At 48.9% G+C, this 26,765-nt stretch overlaps 1 protein-coding gene across 6 annotated transcripts in view; it reads left to right on the top strand.

Annotated features, from left to right (window-relative positions):
- ZNF740 (zinc finger protein 740) overlaps positions 1–26,765 on the top strand; it is a 245,280-nt gene that overhangs the window by 89,840 nt on the left and 128,675 nt on the right. For all 6 annotated transcript variants that reach the window (XM_086965545.1, XM_086965535.1, XM_086965562.1 and 3 more), the window contains one exon: positions 26,621–26,707. In XM_086965545.1, the coding sequence (XP_086821671.1) occupies positions 26,621–26,707 (87 nt within the window). The remainder of the gene's footprint in view (positions 1–26,620; positions 26,708–26,765) is intronic.

Genomic DNA, 26,765 nt, shown 5'->3' with positions numbered 1-26,765 from the left:
CAAGCAGAGGGGGGCAGGAGAGCAAGCACAAGCAACAAGGGGGGGCAGGAGAGCAAGCACAGCAACGAGGGGCAGGACAGCAAGCCCAAGCAACGGGGAGGCAGGAGAGCAAGCACGAGCAATGGGGGGGGCAGGAGAGCAAGCACGAGCAACGAGGGGGCAGGACAGCAAGCACAAGCAACGGGGGGGGGCAGGAGAGCAAGCACGAGCAACGAGGGGGCAGGACAGCAAGCGCAAGCTACGAGGGGGGGCAGGAGAGCAAGCACGAGCAACGAGGGGGCAGGACAGCAAGCACGAGCAACGAGGGGGCAGGACAGCAAGCACAAGCAACGAGGGGGGGCAGGAGAGCAAGCACAAGCAACGAGGGGGCAGGACAGCAAGCACAAGCAACGAGGGGGCAAGACAGCAAGCCCAAGCAACGAGGGGGCAAGGCAGCAAGCACAAGCAACGAGGGGGGGCAGGAGAGCAAGCACAAGCAACGAGGGGGGCAGGAGAGCAAGCACAAGCAACGAGGGTGGGCAGGAGAGCAAGCACGAGCAACGAGGGGCAGGACAGCAAGCAACGAGGGGGGGCAGGACAGCAAGCACAAGCAACGAGGGGGCAGGATAGCAAGCACGAGCAACAAGGGGGGGCAGGACAGCAAGCACAAGCAACAAGGGGGGTGCTGGAGAGCAAGCACAAGCAACGAGGGGGGCAGGAACGCAAGCACAAGCAACAAGGGGGGGAAGGAGAGCTAGCACAAGCAACGAGGGGGGGCAGGAGAGCAAGCACGAGCAACGAGGAGGGGCAGGACAGCAAGCACGAGCAACAAGGGGGGCAGGAGAGCAAGCACGAGCAACGAGGGGGCAGGACAGCAAGCACAAGCAACGAGGGGGGGCAGGAGAGCAAGCACAAGCAACGAGGGGGCAGGGCAGCAAGCACAAACAACAAGGGGGGGGCAGGAGAGCAAGCACAAGAAACGAGGGGGGGCTGGAGAGCAAGCACAAGCAACGGGGGGCAGGAGAGCAAGCAAAAGCAATGAGGGGGGGCAGTAGAGCAAGCACGAGCAATGAGGGGGCAGGAGAGCAAGCACATGCAACGAGGGGGGCAGTAGAGCAGGCACGAGCAATGAGGGGGCAGGACAGCAAGCACAAGCAACGAGGAGGGCAGGACAGCAAGCACGAGCAACAAGGGGGGCAGGACAGCAAGCACGAGCAACGAGGGCGGGCAGGACAGCAAGCACAAGCAATGAGGGGGTGCAGGAGAGCAAGCAGTAGCAACGAGTGGGGGCATGAGAGCAAGCAAGAGCAACTAGTGGGCAGGACAGCAAGCACAAGCAACGAGGGGGGGCAGGACAGCAAGCACAAGCAACGAGGGGGGACAGGATAGCAAGCAGAAGCAACGAGGGGGGCAGGAGAGCAAGCACGAGCAACGAGGGGGGCAGGACAGCAAGCACCAGCAACGAGGGGGGTCAGGACAGCAAGAACAAGCAACGAGGGGGGGCAGGAGAGCACGCACGAGCAACGAGGGGGCAGGACAGCAAACACGAACAACGAGGGGGCAGGACAGCAAGCACAAGCAACGAGGGGGGCAGGAGAGCAAGCACAAGCAACGAGGGGGCAGGGCAGCAAGCACAAGCAACGAGGGGGCAAGATAGCAAGCACAAACAACGAGGGGGGGCAGGAGAGCAAGCACAAGAAACGAGGGGGGGCAGGAGAGCAAGCACAAGCAACAAGGGGGGCAGGAGAGCAAGCACAAGCAACGAGGGGGGCAGTAGAGCAAGCACGAGCAATGAGGGGGCAGGACAGCAAGCACAAGCAACGAGGAGGGCAGGACAGCAAGCACGAGCAACGAGGGGGGGCAGGACAGCAAGCACGAGCAACAAGGGCGGGCAGGACAGCAAGCACAAGCAACGAGGGGGGTGCAGGAGAGCAAGCAGAAGCCACGAGGGGGGGCATGAGAGCAAGCAAGAGCAACTAGGGGGCAGGACAGCAAGCACAAGCAACGAGGGGGGGCAGGACAGCAAGCACAAGCAACGAGGGGCGACAGGATAGCAAGCAAAAGCAACGAGGGGGGCAGGAGAGCAAGCACGAGCAACGAGGGGTCAGGACAGCAAGCACGAGCAACGAGGGGGGCAGGACAGCAAGCACAAGCAACGAGGGGGCAAGACCGCAAGCACAAGCAACAAGGGGGGCAGGAGAGCAAGCACAAGCAACAAGGGGGGGAAGGAGAGCAAGCACAAGCAACAAGGGGGGGCATGAGAGCAAGCACGAGCAACGAGGGGGCAGGACAGGAAGCACGAGCAACGAGGGGGGGAAAGACAGCAAGCACGAGCAACGGGGCAAGCACAAGCAACGAGGGGAGGTAGGATAGCAAGCACAAGCAACGAGGGGGGGGCAGGACAGCAAGCACAAGCAATGAGGGGGCAAGACAGCAAGCACAAGCAACGAGGAGGGGCAGGACAGCAAGCACGAGCAACGAGGGGGGCAGGACAGCAAGCACGAGCAACGAGGGGGGCAGGACAGCAAGCACGAGCAACGAGGGGCCAGGACAGCAAGCACTCACCGGAGGACTCTCGACGTCTTGCGGCGGCGGTCGGGCAGAAATGGCGTCAGAAGAGCGTCGACGTTTTCGCATTTTGGGGCGTGGTTTTTGCTGTTGAGTGACTGATGACGTCACAGAGTTAAAAACTACAAAAAAAACACGCCCCCAATCCGAAAAAGACAGGGCTTGAACGGAGTGATGCCCTTCTCCAATGGCTGGCCTCCGTGTAAGAAGCCAGCCAATGGAGAAGAGGGGTGGGTTCAAGACCCCATACTAAGAAACATTAAATCTCAGAGCGAGACTGCGCAAGCACAGCCTACGGTCTGAGACATAAAATAGCAGCCATGTCATTTAGAAGGCTTGCACTTGCATGGTGCACACACTTACAAAATGAAGCAGGCAGCTCAATTATACGCTTTGTCCATTCTTCTTTAGCTATGGTGTACAGCATAGAGGAAGCCATACAGTACAAGGGATTCTGTACAGCACTGCTAAAAAACACTGGCAAAGCCAATAGGTCCCAAAGAGGATGCTTACTGGCTTTACCATTGCTTGTTATTTCATAACATCCATTCAGATCAGCTTCAAGGTGGGCGCAGAGTCAAGTGCTACGACCAAGACATTGTCAAAACCTCCCGTCACTGACTTCTGGGCAATACAAAACACTATTCGTGGGCGTTTACAAAAAAGAAAAGGCGAACATTAAGGAGGATACAGCATAGAAGAAAGGATTACCGGAGGTCAAAATACTCTGCTCACATGACGATCAGGTGACCATGAATGTACTTAGACTCCAGGGCACTGATCGCGTCACAATCTGTGGATTCAAGAATCAATCTATAACAGTTTGATATATGGCACCAACAGCAGAATGAGCGTTTTATAAATAGAGGCAGATAGAAACAGTAATTTTCGTGACTCTAAGAAAATAGCAAAGCTAACTTGCTGTCATGCGAAATTTCCCCCTCCAACGTCATTACATAATGTTCCAGCTGATTGGCAAACGCTGGCAAGAAAGAAGCCCGTCAGGTTTATTATAATACTTCTATGATTACTAATATATCATAGCTAGTCACAGCTTCTTATCACAAGATTGTCTTTACCAGCGTGACTCTGTAAAGGCTGCTGCCAAAACTGAGGAAAAGAGAAAATATGAAGTGCCCACACCTCATGAAATGAACGATAATTCAAGGAGGCACGTGTAACTAAATGACACATGTGAAGGTACATTTATTTCTACCAACGACTCATGTTGTTTTGAATTTTTCAACAAAATATTTTAGAAAGCAGAAAAAGGGGTAAACCCACACAATCAATACATAGATTACATACAAATACATACACTTATTCACAATGATACTCAACAACAAGTAATGAAAAACGTAGGAACACAGAGCAAAAAATATTAGCACATTTGGTAATTCATGGTTACATATGAATGCCTATTTCATAACCACCAAAGCGAAGTGAAAGAGAGGGGGGGCAAGAGCTTATACAATGTTCATTAGCACGAATACATTTAATGTATTACTCCGCTCTTGCACAATGCCGACGCGTTTCAGGTTCGAGCAGAGCGTAATCGAACCCTCATCAGGGCTTTGTAAATTGTCTGTGTAAAGAAAAGAATGAAAAAAATGAAATGTATTGAAAGCCAAGAGCTCACACGAATCGTTTTAGATTCATGAGAATATGAATAAAAGGGTACCTGTGGTATTCAGGCTCCTGAGAACTGATCGATGGACAGGGGGCGGTACCTCAAAGGTTTTAATTCTAAAAATGAATAGAGCATATGTTTTTAGGGCGTTTAGTGTAATTGAAATCTCATTTGTGCCACAAATGGTTGAGAAAGTCACAAATGCAAGCCTACCTCTATGTGCACCGTCCGGCGCCCTTTAGAGGGAGGAGATCGAGGTAAAAAATCTTTGTGTCCTGTAGATTAAAAGCAAGAGCTAGTATTGTGATTTCAACCTCACATGGACAAACTTGAAATGATTTGAAAAAAGAAGGGCCCCCATACCTTGCGTTATTAGGTGTAGAAAAGCGGTTTCCCTCTAAGATAAATTCTACATGGTGATTCTACCTGAGGAAATGAAAATCAGTGTCACGGCGACTACACAAAGCAAGTGTTTGTAAAGAATCAAAAACGGGTGGAAAACAGCCTACCTGGGTTCGCAGCGAAAGTCGTGGCGGCCCAGGGATCAAAAAAGACGGAGTGTCTCAATTAGTCTCCGTGTACGCGGCGCGCTGCACAATGGAGAAAAAAGCACTAATGAGCAAGACGGCGGGGAGCCATCGGTTTTCACATGGATAGAAGCTCCCGTGGAGCGCCAACTTCATACCTGTCATCAGACGGTTACTCTCCAAATGCGAGGCTTCACAGGGAATGCCCGGCGTTACGTGGGGCCATTTTGGAAATGTTTTTTAAGAGAGTGGCGTCCCATTGGATTCTGGGATATGTAGTCCCAATATGCGGAATACGAAATCGCGCCGAGTCAAGTGAAATTTTGCTTAGTCACGTATGGTAGGAATGGAAAAAAGGACTGAGTGAGCCATTATGTGGGGGCTCATAGTGACTGAACAATAGGGTCCACCTATAAGTAAAAAACAGGGATGCAAGGCAGAGGGGGACAAGAAGTGATTCGCAGCCAGGCCATTGTTAGAAAAAGCAGCTATATCCTTGATAACTCCGACATACTGTTAAGTCCTGTAAGGGTACTATTAAACTTAAGAATCAGGTATGCTTCCTTCTGGAGTAATACCTTGTCAACGTCTGCCGGGCGCTGTGTTGTACCAATTGTGAAAAGTACTGACCATTTGAATTCAAGTTCTGAGTGAGATTTTTCAATAAAATGTTCTACCATGGGGGCCGTGAGGACTTTCTTTCTAATCCTGGACCTGTGCTGGCTGATCCGGAAGTTAACTTGCTGGTTTGTTTTGCCGATGTAAATCTTAGGACAGGGACACTGGATGACATATATGACGTTCTTGGTTTTGCAATTAGAGAAACCAGAATGCTTCCATTTAATCCCCTGGTGTTCGTATTCGTTGCCCTCAATCGTGCTGGTGCATGCTACACAATTGCCGCACCTATGGTGTCCATCAATTGGTTTCAATTTCCAACAAGACAAGATGTCTTGTTTGGATTTTGGCAGTGACACATCAGCTCTGACAATTTGTTGACCAATGCTTTTATTTTTCTTATAGGCAAAAATTGGCCGGGGAAAGGGGCATTCTAAGCCGTCAAGAAGATGCCAGTTTTTTAAGATTGTTTGTCTCATTTTATGTGTGTCTGGACCAAATGTGGTCACACATACCAACCGGTCTAGTTCTTTCTTTTCCTTTATTTGCAGCAAGCACTCCCTCGGTGTGAAGCGTGCTCTTCTGTAAGAATTCTTGAGTAGCTTCTTAGGGTATCCTCTGTGCGTCATTTCCCCACAGAAGATTTCTGCATGGTGGTCAAAGTCACTAATCTCTGTGCAATTCCTGCGGATCCGCAGTAATTGTCCATACGGGAGATTGGTCTTTAAATTTCTCGGGTGGTGACTGCTATGGTGCAGAATGGTGTTTTTATCAGTGGCCTTCCTATACAGGGAGGCCTTCAAGAGTCCGTCTGAGCATGTAACTTCTATGTCCAGGAAAGTCATTTTGGTTTTACTGGCTTCCATGGAGAATTTAATGTCGCTGTGTCTAGTGTTAATCCATTCATGGAAACTACTGAGTTCGGTCTGGCTCCCCTGCCACAGGAGCCAGACGTCGTCAATATAGCACCACCAATGGATAATGTTGTCACTGAATGGATTGTTGTTATCAACGAACTTCATCTCATATTGTGCCATGTAGAGCACTGCCATTTCTGGGGCATAAGGACACCCCATGGCAGTGCCCTTCACTTGCATAAAGAACTGATCGTCAAATACAAAGTAATTCTTTTTGAGCGCAATTTCTGCCAATTTCAAGATGAAATGTGTGGGCACCCGGAGGGGACGCTCCCGCATCTCAAGATACAGCTCGATGACTTCAAGGGCCTCTTCTTGAGGGATCTGTGTATATAAGGACGTAACGTCCATTGTGACCAAAACTGAGGAAAAGACACGCTTCAGGGACAGCAGTGCACATACCCTAGTATGACTAAACAAATACAAACTGTGAAAATAACGCCCAACATGAATACCAAAATAAATCCTGCTGAAAATTGTTTTGTTTACCTTTTTTAGGAAAGATAGCAAAACCACACGAAAGCCAAACACAACGTGAAGGCACACAAACAAGCACAATGAAAACTCTATTCTCATCTTGAAACAGTAAGCCTGTGCGCACGAAGTCTGCTAATTTTTAAGCACTGCACTTGTGCTTGTGGCGCGCCCCTGCTCGCTCCCGCAAGGTGGTTGCTGCCACAAGCACAAGTGTGTGCTTGAAAATGAGCAGAGCGACGGCTAAAGGCCCCCCTATGCAGTGCAGGCGAGACCTAAAAAGGAATTTTTAATTTCCCTCTAACCACACATAATGTTAGAAATATGATGCTAAAGACAATTAAACCTTGCTTTACTTCACCGTTGTACTTTAATCTCTTATTTTTCTTCAATAAATGCAACAGTTCCCATACACTCTGGTTGTTCAGTTTGAAGTGTGATGTACATTTTCTTAGGATTCCATATCTGCCAGCAACAGTATCAGTACAGAATCCTGTACCTCACACCTAAAATCTACTATTCTACTTATCTCCAAATGCACAGCTGTAGTTCATGGGCCACATCTGCAGTACTGAAAGGTGGATGTACTCATCAGACACATGGTAGAGTAGCTCAAGTGTGTTCTAAAATACTGTGCTGTATGGCATCTTCGCAGCATGTTTAACTTCGGAACAGTGAGCATTACTAGGGCTCCCAGTTTTATGGTATTTATTTTTTCAACATTTCCGTCTGTATTTATCCATATTTATTTTTTGCCCATTTTATCTGGATTTATCCATAATTATTTTGTGTTTTGCGTATAAATGAAGTTGAATAACAGTACATTTCCATATTTATTTAACTGATAAGCACGCACTCATACTTTGTCTTTGTTTTTTAGCTATTTAAGCTGTTACATATTGCGCAACAATACATCAACCGGTAAATACTAGCATTATACCATAAATGTATGTTGACATATGCTGTTATTTAAATAAATTTTGTCCTGTTTTTTTTATTTACCATTCTGTCCATAGGCTCTGCTGCTAGCCTATAATTCATCAAAGATAGCATGGAGAGTCACTTTAACCACATCGCTGCTAGCCCTATTTTTCTCCTGTGCTGGGGTCCAATATGAATGGGTGTGGTCATGACGAGCTCAGCTCGTCATGAGCACACGAGCACCGTGCCTCATGACGAGCTCAGCTCGTCATGAGCACGGAAGGGGTTCAAGGAGCACAATTTTCTGTATTTATCCACTTTTAAAAATAAATACAGACAGAAAACCCATTGTTTTCTGTCTCTATTTATATGTAAAAATGTATGTAAAAAATATGTAAAAACGGAAAACGGGGAGCTTTATTCATAATCCTCATTGTTTTGGACTGACCTCTGAGGAGCGGGATGACATTTACATTTGAGATCACATATGCTTCTCTTAAGGATTTAATTTAAGATTCTACATTCCAGTAAACAATCTCTGAGCTAGAACGGCTACCTCTTGAGTACCCGCAGTAAGGTCATTTGAATCCTCCAGCTTTTTACATCATCTTGAATGAATTGAAACACACTTTCACAATATCTTCTTATGATTTCAAGTGAAATAGGTTATGCATCTAGTGTGGGCAGAAATAGATGGACTCAACAGCTTTCCCGGGATAGACATTGCCTACTGCCCCGCTCTTTTAAGCTACGTATGGTCTTTTAATTTATTCAAATACATTTGGCTGCTGTTTCTGCATATCACTAATGTCTGAAATCTTTTTTTCGCTACACGTGTGAATAATTTCCTGGAACCCTTACATTTCTTTATCTCACTAGCTAGAGAGACCATCCACTCCTAGGGAATGGAATATCTTTCTGTCTAAACTACTGGATCCCCTTTACAACCTGTATATGTGTTAGACCTCCAACACTTGTATTTGTGTTTGACATCTCCATCCCTTCACCTGGTCATCCCTACTTCTCTGTCATGGGATTTTCTTTCATATTCATAAATATTACAATATATTTGGGCAAGTGGTTGATATCTGGAGCACTGTGTTTTCTAACTGGGAAAAATGTGCCTATAAGGATCAGCCTGTTCTATACGTCTTGTCTGTTTTAAAATAAAAATCAGATCCTGTTAGCTTAATTGCCAGCATAGTTTAATTAGCCAATGGGCCTTGGTCAACATAGTGAGTGCTAACAAGTGTAGCTCCTGGCCGACGCCCCTTGATACTTCATCTTCCCCATCGTGTCCTGTAGTGCCCGAGTGCCTTTTTGGTTTGTGGCAACCATCCTTCCGTACAGCCCCCTGATCCTGGGAGGCATTGAGTGCCACAATGGACGAACAAGCAAGTGGCTGTCACCCTGGCAGACAGAGGCTGGTTCTCCAGAGGGGCCTGGTACACATTGGCAGTCTGTGCATGGCCATAGACCTCCCCTGTTTAAGTGTATTTGCACCAAGGAGCGGCCACACGTGGGCACTGTAGGGGCCAGGAGCGCAGCCGTGCACACTTGGTGTATAGACCGGCCTCCAAACAGAGCACCCCATCGTCTATTTATTGAGTATGACGGGCACATCACAACACACTGAGCCTCATCTGTGCCCCCTTTGTTGCAGCAGTTGAAGTCTGAAAACAGTCTCCCTGGGGAGTAGCACAGCTGTAATTGTCAGGTGAGCCCTTGAGGCCCGTACATTTAAACAGGGCCCCAGGGATGGAAACCGTTTGGTCATCGATCTGGGTTCCGCTGTAGTAACTGAGGACTTGGGAGCCCCTTTGGAAAGCAAGAACTCTCCTGTGTGTCTCCCCCCTCCCCCCCCCCCCCCCCTCTCTCCAAACGTACCACACTCCTCATCCCCAAATCGCCTGCGTGGAAGTGGCTGCAAAGCACTGTTTGGACTCTACTAGAAACTGGACCCCAGGCACCTCCTGGAGAGGGTGTCAAATGGCCATTGGAGCCTACTCGTGGATCCTTCCCTGGCATCCCTCAAGGCTCTCAGGTGTCGGGAGAACTGCGGACTGGCACATCGACAGCAGCGCACCATCCCAGGAGACTAATCTGGTCATTCCTGGTGGCTGCAGGCAGGTCTGGTCCTAGATTCACCTAGCCATTAGATCCACAGCAGCTCCACAACTTCCTTTCCTGGTCAAGTTCTGTTGCATTGACAAATCCAGCGAACATCTCCTTGCTGGTCCTGGCTGCTCCCCGCTCTGACTACTCCCATGATACCAACACTTTCTGGAAATATAGGGCCTTCAGCGTCTGTTGGTCCACAGTCCTGACCTTGGGTTGTTCCCATGCTGACTCAATCGACCCAGAACAGATTGGCTCCAGACCCTTGTGCTGCGTCTCCAGAATGTTATCCTGTGGGGGTGGGATGGAGCTAGCAAGTGGATCCAGAACGTCTGGAAGCCTTCTTAGTCTTCAGACCGATCCCTCTTTGTTGCTGGATCCACCACATAATCATAGCAGGTTCAATCTCCAGTATGTGAAGACCAAAGTCAAGGGAATGACAACTGGACCTGATAAACTAGACACTATCCTGGAAGCCATCAGCACTATACAGGCCTCTCTTGAGGCTGAAGTGTATGCCTTTGCAAAAAACTTCAGTCTCCTGATAGACAACCAAATGAAGTTGTCAAAACATGTTACCCAAACTAATAGAGTGCAACAGCACCTGCATCCAAAATCCCAGGACCTTCAATGGCAGCTTTTGGATCAACTTAGCCAGATACTCTTTTGCTAAGGGTCGTTTTTGGTGGATAAATATTACAGTGGTGGGCTTCCCGAAGGGCGCAGTGAGGTAGAGCCCAGTTGAGTTCCTTAACCAATGGATGAAATCCTTCACAATCTCCCTGAAACTCTCTCCCTTCTTTTCAGTCAAAGGGGCACACTGTATTCTAGCCAGGTGCCTCCTCCCACCCTTTGACTGCTCGCCTGTTAGACTCCTAGGACAGAGATGCAACTCTTGGTGCGACATGTCAAGGTGGGCACAGTCAATTTTAAAATAGTCATAGCCTAGTATTTCCGGACCACATACTGACAGTCCAGCAACAGCTCTCCTCCTCCTTCAATGTGAAATGAAGCTGAGATTTGAATATCAAATATTTTCTACTTTTCCCAGCCAAACTTAAGGTCTTCATGGACAACAACATTTTCTTCGTCATGTAATTGGAAGCTGCCTGAGTGGCGTTGACCATGCCACTGACGTCCCCAGGCCAAGTCAGCTAAGCTATGGGGTCCTGGCCTTGGCACCCACCCTTGAGCAGACCCAGGATGGCAGGTACTCTACCTTGGTCGCTGCAGCCACATTCCACAACCGGGATCTTGACTTTGGACAGCTAGTCGTTTGCCCACATCCTTGTTTTGTTTGTCTGTGGTAACATCCTCCTCGGTTGAAAGCTAGATCAAAAGGTAACATTGCTCGTAATCGTGCCCACAATAAGAAATTCGCTGCGGGTAGCCCATTTTCATATTGATTACACTTCCCCCACTCTTTTAGCAAGCACCCAAGCCTATATGTTGATTTCTTTGGAACATTTGGGGGATACACACTGGTATCTTGGCACAAAACAGTCTGGCTTAACTTAGAGGCAATGTGTAAGGTATTTATGCAGCAGTAATAAAGTGAAAACACAGCACAAGTAAAATACCAAAAGTTTGAACAAGCATTGGCATAGCCAATAGGCCTCGCTTTTGGGACCTTCTAAGTATTTAGTCATGCCGCACAATATCCTTGGTTTAACAACATTAACTGTTGCGTGGTGAAACACTTGTAAGGGCCCAAAGGCTAGACCTATTGACTGTGCCAATGCTTTTTTTTATTTTATTTAAAGGGACAAGCAGTGCTATCAGGCTCTGGCTGCCACTTAGAGGTAGAGAGAGAAAGGTGTGTAGAGAGAGAGAGAGAGAGGGGTGTAGAGAGAGGTGGGTAGAGGGAGGGGTGTAGAGAGAGAGGTAGAGGTAGAGAGAGAGGTAGAGGTAGAGAGAGAGAGAGAGGTAGAGGTAGAGAGAGAGAGAGGTATAGAGACAGGTAGAGCGGTAGCGAGAGAGAGAGAGAGAGAGAGAGAGAGAGAAGAGGAGAGAGAGAGAGAGGAGAGAGAGAGAGAGAGAGAGAGAGAGAGAGAGAGAGGAAGAGAGAGAGAGAGAGAGAGAGAGAGAGAGAGAGAGAGAGAGAGAGAGAGAGAGAGAGAGAGAGAGAGAGAGAGAGAGAGAGAGAGAGAGAGAGAGAGAGAAGAGAGAGAGAGAGAGAGAGAGAGAGAGAGAGAGAGAGAGAGAGAGAGAGAGAGAGAGAGAGAGAGAGAGAGAGATGAGAGAGAGAGAGAGAGAGAGAGAGAGAGAGAGAGAGAGAGAGAGAGAGAGAGAGAGAGAGAGAGATGAGAGAGAGAGAGAGAGAGAGGTGTAGAGGGAGAGCGATACGTAGGCGAGGCCTAAAACAGGATTAGAGGTCAGGAAGAGGGAAGTCTGAATCTTTCAGCTTTTTTGCCAGGGACACCATGTTGCCTCGAAACTGGCCCGTCTCTCTTTACAAATGCAAGTTGGTGTATTTTCAGCCTTATGCCCATTGTTGTTTTCGGACTCGCTGAAGAAACCCTGAGTGATTTGGTTGCAAACTGTAAAACTTGTCTATTGTAGTATACATGACATCTTGACCTTAACATCTCTTTTGTATATCTTTCAAATCATGTAATCAATAGCTTATCGCATTATATGACTCTCCTACCCCTCCTTCTTTTGTATTTTACACTGTTTATAGTTTTTTATTGTAAGTGATTGTGAAAATGATTTTATCATGCATTGTTGATTCACATATCTTTTATGGCTCAATTTGTGCCGAAATAAAGAAGAATTGAAATTGAAAATTGATTTGGAAGTGCGCCACAAGGCCTAAGCAAGCTGGCACAGAAAGATTAAAATCAATCAAAGAAATGGCCCTGGCGATTGCTGATCAGGCAGTAATTCTATGTTTGTTTTTTCAGTTTCACAAATGAAGGTTTACAAAGTACTAGACAGCAAATGGAGTGCACCTAAATTAAACTCTGCAAATATGATGCGCAAACCAAATTCTCGTATATTTATATTTGTGTTGATTATACATCTACTGGAGCAGGGAATAGAGTACTGGATACAGCGTGTGCGTTGGTTTCGGATATGAAACCAGGTTGATGTTTAATGCGTCACACTCTGTCTTCTGTTGCTTCAGAGCATTGGGGACTGGATGTAGAAGTCCAATAAATGCTCGCATTTGGGAGGAAAGAGAGTTGGGTTTTCAGCATGTTGTTTACCCTAAAAGTAAATGGCAGGATGTTTAGTATTATTGCTTAAATATGTACCATGTGTTGTTTTTTGTGACAGATGTGTGTCCTGTGAGAGTCTGATCTCGGCTAATAATAAAATAAAATTTCCACAGGGCTCATTAATATTTCACAAGGTTTTTAGAAATGTTTACTTTGTGCGCGTGATCAATGTCCAACTTAAAGTAAGCCTTGTAGAGTCTGACATGAAGCTGACAAGGAGGGGGAGAAGGGAGGGGAGAAGGGAGGGGGTAGTGAGAGCAGACCGCAAGGGGGTGGAAGAGCATGATTCACGCACTACCATGAAGCTGACGAGGATGGAGGGGGAGAAGGGAGGGGGTAGTGAGAGCAGAGAGCAAGGGGGTGGAGGAGCATGATTCACGCGCTGTAATGCTTAATAAGCCATTACAGAAAGCCAGATGGCTGCTGTGCACGTTCACACTCGCGTAAACGCAAGCTTGGAGCCAGCAAAAATGTGTGGTAGCACTTTGAAAACCCACTTACTTAATGTCTCGCAGGGCAGCGCATGCGCTGGCTCAGGCAAGACCTAAAATTAGAGTAAAAGTAAAAAAAAAAAAAATCTAGACCAAAATGACAAAATCCAATCAGTAGAACCAGAGATCAACAATTTTAAAGATTTGATTCAAGAATAACGCCTAGTGCACAAAGACTTAAGTGAAAATAGTTCCTTAGAGCAAAAAACCTCAACTGTGGTTTTTTGGTCACACCTGACTGGGACAAAGTCACAAGTTTAGGCCGACCGTGATCGAGCGCAGGCTGGATAGAGGGACCAGGTTAGCCCGCTGAACAAAGTACCTTAAAACTTGGTTGAGGAATGTTGCAAGATCCTGTGTAGAGGGTACATTGTGCTGCAGCTGTTCTGATGGGCAGCGATGCGAGGTCCAGCGTCAAGGTTACGTTGCATAATGGTGGTTGGGAGGATTTTTGGGGCTTCGATGTGAGCTTACGCGAGGAAGCATTGCGCAGCGCTGGTTCCGAAGGGCTACGGGATCCTGAACCTGGCTTGCGTCGCGCATCGGCGGTTCCGATGCAGGGCTGTTAGTTACTGCATTGGTTCTGATTGATCCACAGCTGGACTGGCAAAAGGGCCAGAACTGGGGTGGCACTACTTGGGGGGGCAACACGCATGCCGAGCTAAGTTTCTGGGTTGAAGGTAGTTAGAGCCTTTTCAATTCCTGAGGCTCTGATTAGGAGGCCTTGGAGTCACTCATATGGGCCTGGGTTCAAGGTGCAGGTCCTGTCATTTTCTCTCAGGCAGCAGAGTAGCAGTTTGTCTTAAAGCAGAGCAGCACAACAGTCCTTCATCTGAATCTTAAACAGGTTCAGATGTGTAATGAAGAGTTGGGTCTAATGGTCCAATATTTATACTTGTGCCAGCTTTAAAGTAGGAGATGGTTCTGGTGTTTCCGATACCCAGAGGGGTTTGGAATTTCTTGCCTCCCTGCCCTGGCCCCAGCCCGTCTGGGGGCAAATTAAACTGGTGTCAAACCCTTTGTGAGTGTTCTGTGGCTGAGCCTTTGTGATGTACAAGTATGTAGGTGATAGCCCCTCCTCCTCATCAAGATAGAGATGGCCCATCGTGCCAACACCTATCTTCCCCTTTATCTGCTGCCTGCTGTTACCTGGCGAAGAAGGAGCCTCCAGTGGGGCTGCGCGCCCATTCCACCAGGACGACAGCAGCAACCACTGCTCTGGGACGAGGTGTTCCTCTGAATGACATCTGTCAGGCAGCTACGTGGGATTCGTTGCACACTTTTATGAAACACTACTGCTTTGAAAGTCAAGTCCGGAGAGATGGCTTCTTTGGCCGTTCTGTTCTCCAGGACTCTCTGGTGTGATCTTGGTTTGCAGACCCACCTCCGGGGTTGGTATTGCTGGGGTATCTATTCCAAGGTAAGGAATCTATAACTAAAGTGTTTCTTTCAGATGAACAACTTAGTTACTTTTGGCAACGATATATCTGTAAGAAACATTAGTTAGTTATAGATTCCTTGTCGCCCCACCCATCCTTCCCGTTTCGAACGCGGAGCCAACCGACACCACCTTCCGACGCGCAGAAGTACTGCTGACGAAAAACTTTACGGATTCAGTTTTTCCGACGGAGGGTTAATTCTAAGGTAAGGAATCTATAACTAACTAATGTTTCTTACAGATGTATCGTTACCGAAGGTAAGTAACTTGTTCAACTGCACCATTCTACGAAATCTGCTATTTTCAAGACGTTGCTTCTGAAACCACAGGCCAAACCAATGACATCCCTTGTACCAGATATTTTGGATCTTACAATGCACATCTTCTTGACTGCAGCCTCCCATAAAACCCATTGATAGACCGAAGAAGAATAGGCCTCCTGATTTAAACTTGTCTTGTGCACAGGAATACGCTACCCCTCTGACAAAGCAAGAAAAGACCAGAACATCAAAGCGACCGCAGCCGCTCTTTCCGCTCTTTCCATTCATGCGCTCTGCAGGTCACCATTGGCCAGCATGTTGGCCGCTAGCACTTTCATCCCTATCACTCCCCCCTCTCCTACTTCCCCTCCCACGGCCGCTCTTTCCATTCACACGCTCTGCAGGTCACCATTTGCCGTCATGCGGGCGCTAGCGCTTTCATCCCTATCACTCCCCCTTCTCCTACTTCCCCTCCCACCTCCTAAACAGCATCGAGCCGCGAAGACTTGAAGGGAATCCGCTCCCTGCCATATGCTTCATGCTTGTTTTCGTTGGTTTTCAGCTCAGCCGGATTCCAGCGCGTGCTCGGTGACACAAAATGGTTTCACTTGGGTAGAGAATCGAAATTTGCCTAGCTTACGTAACGGTAAGTTTCAATTCTATTAAGGACACGGAGGCGAGGATTATGCTATATCTTCCTTCGCTTTATTAACATAAAGAAACCACAGCAGCTTAGGACAAGATATAATAAGAACAAAAAATGCTTTAAACATAAAGCATTGACGTAATGTTCAACAAAAAATCAACAACAACTCCCAAGAGTCTCTTTGTTATAATCATAGTCCACAGTCCTTTGTCACTGTTCATCATCCCTATATAACCGGACTTCCCATCATCTTCCTCCTCTTTCTTCGCGCAGATCACGCTTAAGCCTCATTGGTCCTGTTTAGCACCGTCGTTGCCTGCCAAAAAAGGAACAGCATCAGCGAGGTGGCCCAGGAAAAGCTACAACAAGGCGAGGAGCATTCAGTGAACAACACAGTACAGACAACGTAAAGGAAAACGCTTTACTTACTGCCATACGGGTGGGTAGAGACACCACCGTAGTCCGGGTGGGATAATCCTCGCCTCCGTGTCCTTAATAGAATTGAAACTTACCGTTACGTAAGCTAGGCAAATTTCGATTCTATGTCAGGACCGGAGGCTTCAGATTATGCTAGTTTAAAGCTTACTTACCACCAACTGAGCTAAATCCACCACCGGCTTAAAATAAAACCTCTTGAAGGTGGAATCCGAGGACCAGTCCGCCGCTCGCATAAGGTCCTCCAGACGAGCACCCACCGAGAATGCCTTAGAGGCCATGGCCCCCCTGGCGGAGTGTGCTCCAAAGAGAGAAGTATTGATGCCCGCTTCTTGCATGACCCAACGCACCCACCTAGCGATAGTGGGGGAGGAGACAGCTTTGTGTGGCTTCCGCAGGGCAATCAACAACTGACGCTCGCCCGGAGGGCGTAGATCCAAGGTCAGGTCCTCATATGCTTTGAGGCATTGCACGACACACAACTTAGGAGTGTCAGTAAAGGCTGGATAAGAAATGGAACGCGACGACGTCTTAGTGCGTCGACCCACCGTAAAAGTAACCCCCTCCGGGGAAAAAATGCGTGCAGAAACATCCAGCGCGCGCACGTCCGAGACGCGCCTACAAGAGACCAGACATAACAACATGGCTAATTTCGCCGAAAGCTCCTTCAGAGACAGATAAGAATTCGCTGGCCACGATAGGAACAGGTTCAGGACCAAATTGACGTCCCAAAGGACGGAGTACCTGGGCTCTGGCGGCAGCGCGAGGCGAACCGCTCGCAGAAGCCGGCACACAAAAGGGTGTTCCCCTACCGGATGGCCATCGATGTTATCATGGCCTGCAGAAATCGCCGACCGGATAGCATTGATCGTTCTATACGCCAAACCCTTGTCGGCCAAATGAGCCAGGAAATTCAGCACGGGAACAAGGCCGGCGACCATGGGATCCAAATCCCTTCGTAAACACCAACGCATCCACTTAAGCCAAGCGGATCTGTAACGCTTCGTCGTACTATCGGCCCATGCTTTGGAGAGCAAGTGCTCAGCTGACCCCGAAAGGCCCGGGAGCGTCCAGCGTCTCCTGAGAGCCTCCACGCCACGAGGCGGAGAGTGTTCTGCATGACGAGAGGGTGAGGTTCCCGATCCGGGCTCGTCAGGAGCAGAGGAAACAGGGGGAGTAGGATTGGAAAATCCCAGGAAAGTTCCAGAAGAACCGGAAACCATACTTGAGACCTCCACAGCGGTGTAACCAACACCAGGTCCGCACCCTGGCGGCGTATTTGAGCCGCCGTCCGCATGATCATGGAGAACGGGGGAAACGCAAACGGCTGTTCCCGACTCCAATCCTGCAAGAACGCGTCCGTGGCCTCCGCCAGAGGGTCCGGCCTCCAGCTGTAAAACCGCGGCAGCTGGTGGTCGAGACGGGACGCGAAGAGGTCCACCGAGAAGGGGCCCCAAAGGGAGTGTAGCCACCGGAAGACTCCCGGATCCAGTTTCCACTGGCTGGCGTCCCTGAGATGTCGAGAGTGCCAATCCGCTACCTGATTGGACTGGCCTGGCAGATACTCCGCCGTCACCGCAATGTGACGAGACAGGCAATAATCCCAGAAGTCCTTCGCTAAATCCGCCAAGGCGCGGGACCGAGGACCTCCCAGGTGGTTCACATATCGGACCGCCGAAACATTGTCCATCCGGAGCAGGACACAGGCCTTGACCGAATCTTTGGTCCAACAGCGAACCGCGAAGGAGCCCGCAAGGAGCTCCAAACAATTGATATGCAATTGTTGTTCTTCTGACGACCAGGCGCCGCCGGTGGAAAAATCCCCGCACCGGGCGCCCCAGCCCGACCTGCTGGCGTCGGACTCTATGATTAAGTCCGGAGCCGACCCGAAGATCGCTCGCCCATTCCATGCCTCCATGTGAGACAGCCACCATGACATCTCCTCCTTCACTTCGTCCGTGAGGGGAACCCACTGATCGTAACACATCCCACGGCGCAAATGCTGCGCTTTCAGGCGCTGAAGAGCCCTGTAGTGCAGCGGGCCTGGGAAAATCGCCTGGATGGAGGACGACAGAAGACCCACCACCTTGGCGACATGGCGCAGTGACGTACGATCCCTCGCGATCGTCTGCCGAAGCAGGTGCCGTATCTTTGCGACCTTCCGGCTCGGTAGGCTCAAGACCGCCTGCACCGAGTCCACCACGAAACCTAAAAAGGTGATCTGCTGAGTGGGAACCAAGACCGACTTGGAGCCGTTGACGACGAACCCCAGTCTCTGAAGCAGGCCGACCGCTTGACGCAGTTGTCCTGCCAGCACCTCCGGGCACTGCCCCATGAGGAGGATGTCGTCTAAGTATACTATCATACGGACCCCCTGGCTTCTGAGAAACTCCACTACCGGGTGAAGGACCTTCGTGAAGCACCACGGGGCCGAAGAAAGGCCGAACGGCAGGGCGGTGAATTCGAACACCCGGCCGTCCCACAGGAATTGTAGGAAACGACGATGAGGGGGGTGGATGGGAACGACCAAGTAGGCATCCTTGAGATCCAGTCGCACCATCCAATCCCGAGGGAGGAGCACGTCCCGAAGGAGGTGGATCCCCTCCATCTTGAAGTGACGGTAGACCAACCACCCATTGAATTCCTTGAGATTGATCACAGGCCGCTTGCCCCCATCCGTCTTGTCTACCAAGAAGACGTTGCTGAGGAACCCATGCGGGTGGCGCGTTGATAGGCGGATGGCTCCCTTGCGCAGCAAGTCCGAGACCTCCCCGTCTATCAATCGCGCGTCGGAATCTGAGAAAACCATCGGGCGCGGGGGCCTCACCTGAGTTGGCTGGTCGTGAAACTCTATATGGAAACCTCTCACAGTTTGCAAAACCCAAGCATCGGCAGTGAGCAACTCCCACTCCCCGTAAAAGCTTGCCAGCCGCCCCCCAATCGGAACTTGATCCAAGCAAAGTACACTTACCGGGGGCATTTCCTTGTCCGGACTTCTTTTGGAATCCTCTTCCACCATAGCGTTGTCCCCTCGTGGGGTAGAAATTGGTGTAGTTGGCCGAGGTCTGGTACTGACCTCTTCCGGTTGTTGGTCTGCTGACCACGGCCGATCGCGCGGCCCCTGCTTGTCCAGCGACGTGAACGTGTTCACGAACTTTCCAAGCTCGCGGATGAAAGGTTCACCGAAGAGGCCACCCTGGGCCACGGCACCTGCCTCCGACGAGGCCAGGTCCCCCAGCTTCGGGTCCAGCTTAATAAGGAGCGACCGCCGCCGCTCCGTGGACAGGGCACAGTTGGCGTTGCCCAAGAAGACGATCACCCTCTGGGCCCAGTTGGAGAGCACCTCCGGTGAAATGGCGGTGCCATTCGCTCGAGCCTCCTCCGCCATATCGAGGATCTTCGTGGCGGGCCCGACCGCATCCAACAGCTTGTCCTGGCAGGCCCGCCAGGACCGATCGATCCCCTTCCTGGGGTCCTTCATGAATTTCGCCAGGAAGGTGGCCATCTTGGGGTCCAATTCTGGGGTCATAGCCACCTTCCCCTCCAAAGTAGGCCGAGGGCATTTCCCTCGCAGGCAACCCCTCGCCTCCTTCTCCAGGGGCTTGCGCAGCCGGCCCGCGACAAACTTCGCCACCGTCTCCCCCGGGGCCCAGGCCGCGGATCGGGGGTGGACGATCTCGTCCGGGTCCAGCATGCCCGACTCATCTCGGGGCATCTCCTTTCCCGAAGGCGCCGGGAGCCAAGACCGTGTCGACTCCCCGTCGTCATCCGTGTCCGGAGAGTCGTAGATCGGGGAGGCGGGCGCCGTTGACAGACCGCCCGAAGTGCCAGGGTCCACCAAGGGCGTCGGAGGCACCGCCGTCGCCTTGGCCAGGAAGGCGTCACGAAGACGCTCGAAGGCGCCCTTATCCACGCCTTGGGCCTCCGATGAAGGCTCCTCACCCCGGGGTCTCTTCGGAGCGGGCGGCAACCCGCCGGACGTCCCCGGGAGCTCGGGGGGCGGCGGCACCTGTGCCGCTGCCAGCTTGGCACACTCCTCTACGATGCGGGCCGAAAGGCGGTCCTCCATGGGCCCTACCACCTCCGTCACACAACGATAGATGGAGCTGTCCACCGCCTGATAAAACTCATCATCCTGCAGATAGGGGCAGGCCTCCTCATCATACTCCCCTTCCATGTCGGAACCAAGGGCAAATGCGGGGCACCCAAGAGGGCGGCAACCGAGAAAGTTCTCGAATGTGGGCAGGCCCAGCGGCTGCGATCACGTTTTGGGCCAGCTGACGTGGCAGGTGGGCTGCACCAACCCCCAAGCGCGCAGACCCTCCTCGCCGGGACCGGGTCTACGTACCCCTCAAGCGCGCTAGGCCACACACGAATAAAGAGGTGCACAGATCTCGCCCGAAGGCGATTCACGCGGTCAAAACCGCCATACAGACCCCAAAGGGCGTCAATTTGTGAAGTACAGACCCGGAGCACCAGGTGTCAGAGGGGTACGCGAGGGTCGGCCCCTGCGCAAGCAGACCCCACGGCGCGGCTCCTCGCACCGCGGAGGCGCGCCGGAGGGTCGGCGAGGCGACAGGCCGCCCCCTTGCGGTCTATGTACACACCGCACACAAGTGGGAAAAAAGTCGCGTAGGAACGGCAGAACGTTCCCGCAACTAAGGGACTCTGAAAGGAAATAAACCATGCAAGGAGTCCCCAAAGACCGCAAGACATCAAGCACAATAAAAGAAGACAAATAGAAAAGCACTTATCTGGCTGCGGGAGCAGCGAAGAAAGAGGAGGAAGATGATGGGAAGTCCGGTTATATAGGGATGATGAACAGTGACAAAGGACTGTGGACTATGATTATAACAAAGAGACTCTTGGGAGTTGTTGTTGATTTTTTGTTGAACATTACGTCAATGCTTTATGTTTAAAGCATTTTTTGTTCTTATTATATCTTTTCCTAAGCTGCTGTGGTTTCTTTATGTTAATAAAGCGAAGGAAGATATAGCATAATCTGAAGCCTCCGGTCCTGACATAGAATGACGCTTCAGCAGTCTGGATTACCAACATTTATTAATTTTAGTCTGAGCACATTATTTATAGAACACACATTTAATTGTATACGCACAAGGTCCTCATTACAAACGGACCGGTTTTGGTGCAGTATTTATTGCACCTGAAAACTAACAACACTGTTGGTTAAGTCATAATTAGCATGAATTACAAGTTTATCCTCTAAAATTGGGCCTCATAAGTATATTTTGGGCCGCACCAAAACCAGCTTGTTTTTTAAGTTTGCAAAGCTCATTACTTAATAGAGTGTTCCTCTATAAACGTTTAACACATGCACTCACAAAGACACTCACTCACAAAGACACGCACTCACAAACACGCGCACTCACAAACAGGGTAGCACTTTAATGTCCCACTTGTTTAACAGCTTCTTTGGAAGAGACTGATGATTATGCATGGCGAAGATGTGGTGTCATGGCAGAGCCAAATATACAAACAATATCCGGGCAACCTCCTCATCAGCAGTAAATCAGCATAGCTTCTCCCATTTAACATCGGAGCACTACATTCTCACAGAAAGAGCTGGTCTTGCTGAAACTCTAAAGGTGGTTGTAAACCTGCAGGCTTTGCTTGAGCTCACGTGCACACATTTCCACATTTATTGCAGAGCTTATACGATAAAGGCTGCAGGTTGGGGTGCTCCTTTCAGCAAGGCTTTAAGTTGGATGAACTGGGGGGGGGATCTCTCAAAGCGGCGTGTTCAATGTAATGAAGGGCGTGGCTTAAATAAAAACTGGCCTTACACATATCTATCGCCCTCACTCTATCGCCCTCACTCTATCGCCCTCACTATATCTATCTATCGCCCTCACTATATCTATCTATCGCCCTCACTATATCTATCTATCGCCCTCACTATATCTATCTATCGCCCTCACTCTATCTATCTGTCGCCCTCACTCTATCGCCCTCTATCAATCTATCTATCGCCCTCACTGTTCTTTTCTTCCGCGCTGATCTCTTCCACCCGCCTCCTTTAACTCCCTGTTCTGTTCTCCCGTGTTGATCTGCTGCTCTCTTCCACCCGCATCCTTCTTTAAATCCCGGTTCTCTTCTCCTGTGCTAATCTGCTGCTCTTCCACCCCACCTCCTTCTTTAACTCTGTTCTCTTCTGCTGTGCTGATCTGCTCCTCTATTCCACCTACCTTCTTCTCTAACTCCCTGTTCTCTTCTCCTGTGCCGATCTGCTGTTCTCTTCCACCCGCCTCCTTTTTAACTTCCTGTTCTCTTCTACTGTGCTGATCTGCTGCTCTCTTCCACCCCACCTCCTTCTTTAACTCCCTGTTCTCCTCTCCTGTGCTGTTCTGCTGCTCTCTTCCACCGCCTCCTTCTTTAACTCAATTTTCTCTTCTGCTGTGCTGTTATGCTGCTCTCTTCCACCCACCTCCTTCTCTAGCTCCCTGTTCTCTTCTCCAGAGCTGATCTGCTGCTCTCTTCTAACAGCCTCCTTCTCTACCTCCCTGTTCTCTTCTCCCGTGCTGTTCTGCTCTCTTCCACCCCACCTCCTTCTTTAACTCCCTGTTCTCTTCTCCTGTGCTAATCTGCTGCTCTCTTCCAGCCCACCTCCTTCTTTAACTCCCTGTTCTCTTCTGCTGTGCTGATCTGCTGCTCTCTTCCACCCACCTCCTTCTCTAACTCCCTGTTCTCATCTTTTCTCCTTCTGCTGATCTGCTGCTCTTCCACCCCACCTCCTTCTTTAACTCCCTGTTCTCTTCTGCTGTGCTGATCTGCTCCTCTCTTCCACCCACCTCCTTCTCTAACTCCCTGTTCTCTTCTCCTGTGCCGATCTGCTGTTCTCTTCCACGCCTCCTTCTTTAACTCCCTGTTCTCTTCTCCTGTGCTGATCTGCTGCTCTCTTCCAACCCACCTCCTTCTTTTACTCCCTGTTCTCTTCTCCTGTGCTGATATACTGCTCTCTTCTACCCCACCTCCTTCTCTAACTCCCTGTTCTTTTCACCCGTGCTGTTCTGCTTTTCTCTTCCACCCTCTTCCTTCTTTAACTCCTTGTTCTCTTCTCCTGTTCTGATCTGCTGCTCTCTTCCACCGCCTCCTTCTTTAACTCCCTGTTCTGTTCGCCCATGCTGATCTGCTGCTCTCTTCCACCCGCAACCTTCTCCAACTCCCTGTTCTCTTCTCCTGTGCTGATATACTGCTCTCTTCTACCCCACCTCCTTCTCTAACTCCCTGTTCTTTTCACCCGTGCTGTTCTGCTTTTCTCTTCCACCCTCTTCCTTCTTTAACTCCTTGTTCTCTTCTCCTGTTCTGATCTGCTGCTCTCTTCCACCGCCTCCTTCTTTAACTCCCTGTTCTGTTCGCCCATGCTGATCTGCTGCTCTCTTCCACCCGCAACCTTCTCCAACTCCCTGTTCTCTTCTCCTGTGCTGATATACTGCTCTCTTCTACCCCACCTCCTTCTCTAACTCCCTGTTCTTTTCACCCGTGCTGTTCTGCTTTTCTCTTCCACCCTCTTCCTTCTTTAACTCCTTGTTCTCTTCTCCTGTTCTGATCTGCTGCTCTCTTCCACCGCCTCCTTCTTTAACTCCCTGTTCTGTTCGCCCATGCTGATCTGCTGCTCTCTTCCACCCGCAACCTTCTCCAACTCCCTGTTCTCTTCTCCTGTGCTGATATACTGCTCTCTTCTACCCCACCTCCTTCTCTAACTCCCTGTTCTTTTCACCCGTGCTGTTCTGCTTTTCTCTTCCACCCTCTTCCTTCTTTAACTCCTTGTTCTCTTCTCCTGTTCTGATCTGCTGCTCTCTTCCACCGCCTCCTTCTTTAACTCCCTGTTCTGTTCGCCCATGCTGATCTGCTGCTCTCTTCCACCCGCAACCTTCTCCAACTCCCTGTTCTCTTCTCCTGTGCTGATATACTGCTCTCTTCTACCCCACCTCCTTCTCTAACTCCCTGTTCTTTTCACCCGTGCTGTTCTGCTTTTCTCTTCCACCCTCTTCCTTCTTTAACTCCTTGTTCTCTTCTCCTGTTCTGATCTGCTGCTCTCTTCCACCGCCTCCTTCTTTAACTCCCTGTTCTGTTCTCCCATGCTGATCTGCTGTTCCCTGCCACCACCTTTTTCTCTAACTCCCTGTTTTCTTCTCCCGTGCTGATCTGTTGTTCTCTTCCACCCACCTCTTTCTCTAACTCCCTGTTCTCTTCTCCTGTGCTGATCTGCTGCTCTATTCCACCCGCCTTCTTCTTTAACTCCCTGTTCTCTTCTGCTGTGCTGATCTGCTGCTCTATTCCACATACATCCTTCTCTAACCGCACACACATACAACCAAGCACATACAACTACAACCACACACATACACAACCACACAACCACATCACACACAATCTCACACACAATCTCACACACAACCACACACCCAACCACACACACAACGACACCCCCACACACAACCACACACAACCACACACACAACCACACATACAAACACACCCTTACATACAAACACAACCACACACACAACCACAAACACCACACACACAACCACACACCCAACCACACACACAACCACACACACAACCACACACAACCACACACAACCACCCACACAGCCTCACAGCCACACATACAACCACACGCCCAACCACACACAACCACACACATCTATCGCCCTCACTCTATCACCCTCACTCTATCTAGCTATCTATCACCCTCACTCTATCTATCAATCACCCCCACTCTATCTATCGCCCTCTAGCTATCTCTCGCTCTCACTCTATCTATCTATTGCCCTCACTCTATCGATTGCCCTCACTCTATCTGTCTATTGCCCTCACTCTATCTGTCTATCTATCGCCCCCACTCTGTCTCTCGCCCTCCCTCTATCTGTCTATCGCACCACCCTAGCATCACTCAGGGGCACCACAGCATCACTCAGGGGTACCACAACATCACTATGCGCTACCACAGCATCACTGAACGCCACAGCATCACTCGTCGCCACCACAATATCACTCAGCGCCACCACAGCATCAATCTGTGCAACCATTCAACAACAACTGGTTCAAATATGTTTATTACAAATGTCGCAAAAAGATGTTAATAATTCACTTCAGTTCTTGGATTTTCGTTACAATAAAATACACAACATAATCTTCACAAAAGTTATTTACAAAAAGTTTAAGCTATTGCCATTATAAATTACAATAACGTTTATTTAAGTATTAATTATTTAAAAAAATGTAAATCTATTGTTATTTGTAATATCATTACATCAAAGCCACGTAAATACAAAACATGTTGCATTACAAATGCTATAGGTGTCACATTTGCAAAAGTTAAAAGTATTGGCATTGTAAATGACAAAGCTATTAATTTTGCTATTTTCAAAACAAACACATAAATAAAAAAATTGTCATTTACAATACCAATAGCTCAAACTTTCTAATGCGAGACCTATTGCATTGCAAATGCTTGTTTAATTGTACTGTTTAATTATTGATTTAAAAAGAAAAAAAGTTGCCTGTTAAGGAGAAAATTCTGAATTCAGCTACTAGTCATTTTAGTTGATTGGTCATGTTTTTCCCAAAGAAACTAATTGTTGAAATAAAACCAAAGCCCCCTCCCAGTGCCTTGGACAGATGCCCCACCCCCTTTTTTTTTTCTTTTGACAATGGTGTCTAGTGGGCTTTCTATCCCATTGTAATACATTTGCAGCTAGGTAGACTCTCTACCAGATAAGCCATTACTTGTTCTTCATGCTTGTTGTCTATTTGATGTCACTCACAACCCCTCTGTGACATCGCTGTAATTCACTGTTTATTCATCTGTAATTCTGTAGATTAGAAATTGTAGTTTATATTTTTAAGTAACTGCAAATAAACTTGACCTGACAAGTATTTAAAAAAAGCAAAATAAAAAAACTCTGGACTCTAGGGAAGCTTTGTTTTGCGCCCTGGCTTTCCGTTTTAAACGGAAAATACTTTTGGTGCTTATCCCAGTAGCATTTCCTCCCACTGTGCCTTGAATGAGACAATAGAGCTCAATGCACTGCAGGGTAGTGTGGTGGATGTGAATGTCGTGTCCACTGCAATGAGGATAATTAAGGCAAATTTGAATGAAGGGTAAGTTGTTTCTGCTTCTTAATGCAGTAGGAGTGTTTGATGAATTAAACTGATTAAATCACTAATATAAAATATTGAAGACTGAATTTGATTCATTGTGGTATTATCTGAACACAATATGATAGTTTTATGTTTTTTTACTCTTTAGTTAACTAAACAGCTATGGATTGTTAGTTAGACTGCCTAGTGTGGTTTTACAAAGCAAATAAATATCTAAGTTAATATTTTTCTTCTGTTCTTCAGAGACTTCCAAAAGAAGAAGAGAAAGCTGTTGATTTGAAAGAGGAACCCAAATCTCCAATCTCACCACCAAAAAAGAGTCATAAAAAGGCAGGTAATCGTACTATAAGACACCAAATAATGCAATTTAAGTAGTCCTTCCAACTGC

This window comes from Lissotriton vulgaris, chromosome 1_1 (genome assembly GCF_964263255.1).
Source record: "Lissotriton vulgaris chromosome 1_1, aLisVul1.2, whole genome shotgun sequence".
Classification (NCBI taxonomy): domain Eukaryota; kingdom Metazoa; phylum Chordata; class Amphibia; order Caudata; family Salamandridae; genus Lissotriton; species Lissotriton vulgaris.
Note: the sequence above shows the minus strand (reverse complement) of the source record. Positions and strands in the feature narration are given on the sequence as shown.